Source organism: Neoarius graeffei, chromosome 10 (genome assembly GCF_027579695.1).
Source record: "Neoarius graeffei isolate fNeoGra1 chromosome 10, fNeoGra1.pri, whole genome shotgun sequence".
In the NCBI taxonomy this organism is placed as follows: Eukaryota; Metazoa; Chordata; class Actinopteri; order Siluriformes; family Ariidae; genus Neoarius; species Neoarius graeffei.
Genome location: NC_083578.1, coordinates 89,225,409 through 89,231,408, shown reverse-complemented (window position 1 = coordinate 89,231,408; position 6,000 = coordinate 89,225,409). Strand labels below are relative to the sequence as shown.

Sequence of the window (6,000 nt, the reverse complement as noted above, 5' to 3'; positions counted from 1 at the left end):
CGGGACTTGTGGACATCTCTGTACAGCTACAGGTGTATATATGATGGCGTATTGGGCAAAAAAAAAAAATGGAGCTGAATGAGGAAGGGGGTAATATTCCATTTAAAAAAAAACCTTTGAATTTCTGAGATAAAAAAAAAAATCACAAATTTATGAGGGAATAAAAACCTGATATTCACTGAGAGAACGATCACATGATTCCCGGCTGCAGTGCATTCTGAGAAATGTCATTGAAAATCTCTTAGCGATTTATTCTTCATGACTGAGGAGGATGAAAGACTTCATTTCCTGTAACTCGGCTCAGCCGTGGCGTCTGTGGTGCGATGACGTTGATGCAAACTTGCGAAGTGAAGCCATGTGGTTCTTTAACCAAAAAAACAACAACACTATTTTGTCCAAGCTTTTTTCTTGTAAATTTGTGACTTTTTAATGTTTGGATTTTTTCTTCGGAATATTTCACCCTTCCTCAGCTCTCGCTTTCTCTCTCTTTCTTTCTTTCTTTCTTTCTTACGACAGCCTTAATAAAAAAACCACATCATATGTATGGTACTAAATAACAAATAAGTAAATAATTACTTTTTTCTTTTTCCACCTTTTTACCCACTGTGTTTTTACAGCACTGAAACACCACCACTGTGCTTTGTTTTCATCCTCAACACTTTGAAACGCAACTCTGTGTTTTCATTGTCAAATAAACACATCGATATAAAACATGCTGATACATGAACCGAAAACACACTGCAACGTTATTTCACAGTTATTCCATGAAATCAAGTCGTGCATGAGCTGATAGCTGACGAGGCACGTAGCACTGAGGTGGGGTTTACATTAGACCGTATCAGCGGATCATCAGATTAACGTTTTTAAAAATGATTAACGTGCACACAGCAACGCCAATACACGATTCGCGTGCACACAGCAACGCCAATGCCACGGATACGCTAATCACATGACTAATTCGGCACATAAGTTGAAATGTGTCAGTGCGGCTCATCGCTTCCTCCTCAGCGGCTGCGCTCCAAATCACTCCGCCCTGAACAGCGAGTGCCCTCTGGAGGGTGCGCACTCCGGCCCTGCGCAGCTCACAGAGCGCGCGAGTGAAGCGCACGAGCAGTGATTCGGGACTGAGCCGCTGTGCGCAAGTCACTCACCACTTGCAAGTGGAAGGATGGCAAGCCTAAAGACAATCATAACTACACAATGGGCAGTATTTGCATCAGTATTTGCAGTATTTTCATACTTTTATACTCTTTAATGAAAGGTGATACAAGGCGGAAGTCCGCGCCGTTTTTCAGCAGTCGCATCACATGACCAACGCCAGCGAATCAGGAAGGTGGATGTCACAGTGACGTTGTCCAATGACGACGCCAGCTAGAGCTCAGCACAGCGTATCCGCGTATTCTCAATGTTTACACAGCACCGGACCAGACACGATCTGGATTGAATACGTGGACCCTGGCGGATTCCCGTTTCCCGGCGTTTTAATGTAAACGGACAGTGCATCCGCGAAGAAAACGAGACAGATATGGTCTAATGTAAACTTGGCCTGAGTTGTCTATAATCCGTGTACGATGAGACTGAGTGGAATAACTGTTTTATTCGATCCACATTCACTGGATTTTGAGAAATGGAACATTTCTATTTTTTGCACATTCGATAAATAAAAACTTTATACAAAACATCCGACAAAATCATTTCCACTTAGAATGTAAACAAACCGGCGAAATGACAGGAGCAATTTGTGAAAAATGTAATAATAATAATAATAATAATTATAATTATTATTATTATTATTATTGAAAAATAAAAAAAAAAGATACGTTCTTACCATCAAATACTTTTATTCCATATTTTGTTGCTTTTTTTTTTGTATTTTTTTGGGTTTTATTTTGGGGTAGAGTTTTTATTTTGTCCTCGGTTGGTTCAGCAAGACGCTCCGCCATTTTGTTTTTCTCCACTCACAGTCTATCAGCTGATATCCTAGTAGTAGAGTAGCCAATCAGAGCATGCGATTGCTCGTATCCAGTGAACGTGGATAGAATAATCCTGCTTATACTCCAGATGCACTGTATCTTCTCAATGAAAAAAATAACGTGAAAGAAAAACGTAACAGTAACGCAACTTGGTAAAACAACGAAGCTATGGGTTTTTTTTTCTCAGAAGGGAAAAGTACTTCCTCAAGTCATCACATCAGATCATAAGACCCACCCCTATTATTATTATTATTTTATCTCTGTGATTTCTTGATGGATCATTTCTGATTGGTTGGGACTCTTGATGATATCATGATGTTGATTTGATATTTTTTTGGAATCGGTTTGGAAACTGAAGTGCAGGAAGAAGCTGAGGTCTCTGTTTAATATTCCTTCCTTTGCGCCCTACCCCCTGTCCCCTTTGATGGCCCACTGAAACCTTCGCTCGAATCAGGACGGCGCCCCAGAGGGATGGACTCATTCTGCCGCTCATTGCTATTCCCTCACTGTGCGACTCATAACGCCTTGACGAGCCTCATCTGTCCGGCCCGCAACAAAGAGCCTCAGTGTCTCCGAGACGCTTCCTGAACCAGCACCCCAGAGACAAGATGGAGTGATAGAGAGAGAGAATCACATTTCACTTTCCAGAAAGGAGATTTAGAGAGAGAGAGACGAGTCAGTGAGGCAGAAAGACGGTTACAAAAGCCCTCAGTGTTCATATCCAGCAGCAAACACACATCAGAAACATTTACACACACAAACTCCACCCACAATTATTACTGTTGTCATTGTTATGACTTCTAAACCACCCCAGAGCTCGCAGTTCAGAGCATCTCATCTCTCCATCTGTTCCACGATTGTTAGCGAGCGCTCTTTCTTTCTCATAGGCGTCCTGATTTTGCCGAGTGACAGGCGTCTCCGTGTGTCTTAAATCCGATGGTTACAACAGCTTTTATTTTCACTTCTTCGTACATGTACCAATGTTAGCTAGCATGCTATAACGTCTTAGTGATGCTAGCAATCTTGGTAAACAGTTTTAATTACATGTTATGACAGCCTCCCGAATGTTTGCTAATGAACTTGGATAGCTACGTAACATTAGATAGCTACTGCTAGCTATGTCATGTTAACGTTATCCGAATATTCGTAATAATCAAGTGATTAGCATCAGCAATTCAGTTTTTAACCTAAAAACATCGTAAAACAGAAATTTGAATACGTTTTACTCACCACATGATTATGATTGTGATATGGGTTAGTTTATTCGTAACATATGTATTACATATGTGGGGGGAGGGGAGGAGAAACATGTAAAGATATTATCGATTAATATTTTCCCCGCCCACCTGTGCGTCATGACACGTCGAAAAATCAGAAAATGTTTTGATTGATACAATAAAAGAACACGTTTGTTTATTAACTGATTGATACTAATGAACCGTGTACAGTAAAGCCAGAAACACGAAATAACAAGATTTCAGGTTGTCTTTGAGGTCTTGGCTTGTTGTCGCTGTCAGTCATCAAAATCAGGACGTTCGTCTTTCATATACACACACACACACACACACGGCTGATTAAAAAAAATCGCAATCAGATGTTGCTTTAAGTCACTTTTTGTCCTTTGAATGCTTCGAAAGCAAACGTAAGGAGTCTGTTTGATCTCGGCTCTGTGTAAGCGAGAAGCTCCAGCGTGGCTCGACTGCTAGATGTCCTCGGCTCTGTTGTCTTGATGTTTAGCTGAGGTCTAGACTTGCCTCTGGTATCAAGACGCACTGTATATCTTACACACACACACACACACACACACACACACACACACACACACACACACACATATACTGGAGAAATAAAGAACAAAAATGTCCACTGAACTGTTTCCTGTTAGACAGACTTGCTACCGTTGGCTGTGGAGTCACGTGAACACTTCACAGTATACTGATATCCGGTTTCCTGAAAAATGGCTCCGTGTCATCGGGGGCAGAAGGGCGATGGAGAACTTTGCTAACATGCTAAGCGCTAAAGGTCTGGAGGGGAACGAGGCGAACTGGCAAGTGCTCAGCTTGACGCTTGGTTCGGATTCTGTCTCACTTATTCTTTCGAGCAACACTGTGGGGTTTTATCGATGGCAGTGAGACAGTTTTTCGGGCAGGTTTTTGGGAGTCACGGCTCTCTGGAAAAGAGGGAGCTTCTCTGTCTCTTTACTGTCCGCTGGCTGTACACTCTCTGTCTTTTTCTCTCCTCTCACTGTCCATCCTCCTTCCCAGAACATGGCTGAAGTCCTGCAGCTCACCGAGCCCCCTGGTGGCGTGGAGGACTCCGGGTCGCACCAACGCCGCGTTCGTACGTGGCTGTATTGGATAGTTATGGTGGTGTCTGCTGGGTTTGCCATTGTTGCTGATGCCGTTTTGGCTCCAGTGTGGCGGATTTCCATAATCCGAATGCGGATTTGGAGCCGAGACTACCTTCCTGCGCTCGGGCGAGTCTTGTGGCGTTGCCGGTCGGTACTCGCTGGCGGAATTGCGTGTCTTAGGAGCTGAATAATGCCGGATTTGCTCTTTCTGAATAGCGGGATGAGGAAGGATGAGATAGTGTTGCCTTTCAACATTTGGGATACCCGGATCATCCTGCTGGTCTCCGTCACCGCCTTGTAAGTAATCAGAGCTCAGGTACATGATGGAGGCATTTGGACCTGTTTGGGTGATAAACGTTTGGCTCTGCTCCCAATCCGAGTCTGGAAGGTGGAGATGGGTGTGGTCATGGACATCCGGAGCAGGCCGTTTTTGCTGCAGTGGCGTTTGTTCTGGAGTCGGCAATCCCGGATCCTGGATTTCTCCAGATTTTGGCCAGCCATTAGTGAACAGGTCCTCTACCTGCGCATCAACACCACTGATCCTTGTCACGCTAATCGCTGAGCTGCTACGCCCGTGTCCTAGCATGCACTGCTCCCTGTCGGCATGGCGACGCCCAGCCTGGCTCGAAGCCCCACCCCTGGAGTGGCGTCGGTGCTTGAACGTCATGAGCCAGCAGATCATCAGGGCAGAGAGCGCCGCCCCAGTGGTGAATGCAGAAACGGCACACATGATGAGAAGGTTGATGGACACCAGGCCATCTGGTTCCTCCACATAACTCTCCTGGAGTAAGCCTGAAACACACACACACATAATAAATACTCATAAAAAAACAAAAACACAATCTTATGTAATCATCACTCAGCATTGCTTTAGTGGAAGTACGAAGCAGAGTTGACCTTCTTTTTATCAGCCTCAAAAGGCAGAGTCATTAATTCCTCAGCAGGCTGAGGGGGAGTGTGGAGCTCTGCCATTGGTCGAGTGGATAATTATGCTCATTAGCTAAAGTGGATGGTAATGTTAATAGCGGTAATAACTGTCTTCCTGATTAAAAGTATCTCTTTATGCCTCTGCTCTTCTCACAACATTAACTGTGCTGTGAAAAACGGCCGCGGCGGGATACGCACTCGCCAAACTTCACCAAACTGTATTTACATGTGGAGCAAAGTTCACGCGGAGTCGATGAAGACAAACTTGCGCAAGTGCAGCGCGGAGGAGAGCGATGAGCAACGAGCAACGAGAGATGGACCAAAATAAAGATGGAAGAGAAAAAAAATGGGGAGAGCTAAAAAGGGAAATAGAGGAAGGACAGATGAAGAGCTGAAGTGTGTGGGTGAGCGAGAAAGTCAGAGAGGACAACTAAGAGAAAAACAGATGAAGAGAGAAAAAGAAAGATGGCGAGAGATGGAAAAACAGATCAAAAGATGAGAAAATGAGAGAAAGGAAGAACAGGTGAGACAGCAGGAGAAAACAAGAGTGAGAGACAAGAGATGGAGAAGGAAAGAAAGAAAACAAGAGAAAAAATAAGAAAAATAAAGCAGAAAGAAACAGAGAAAGGGGAATAAAAAAATGAGAGCCAGATAGACAGATTAGACAGATGGACAGAGATGGACTGATCGCTAGATGGATAGATAGGTAGGTAGATGAAGAACGAGATAACAGACAAATAGACAGATAAA

At 43.8% G+C, this 6,000-nt stretch overlaps 1 protein-coding gene across 7 annotated transcripts in view; it reads right to left on the bottom strand.

Annotated features, from left to right (window-relative positions):
* The window catches only part of sema6bb (sema domain, transmembrane domain (TM), and cytoplasmic domain, (semaphorin) 6Bb), a 247,084-nt gene that overhangs the window by 44,933 nt on the left and 196,151 nt on the right, over window positions 1-6,000 (bottom strand). For 6 of the 7 annotated variants that reach the window (XM_060932570.1, XM_060932572.1, XM_060932571.1 and 3 more), the window contains one exon: window positions 3,211-5,115. The exons of the other annotated variant lie outside the window; for it this stretch is intronic. In XM_060932570.1, the coding sequence (XP_060788553.1) occupies window positions 4,172-5,115 (944 nt within the window). In that variant the 3' untranslated portion in view covers window positions 3,211-4,171. Of the gene's footprint in view, window positions 1-3,210; window positions 5,116-6,000 lie in introns of those variants that run through there. 7 annotated transcript variants of the gene reach the window in all.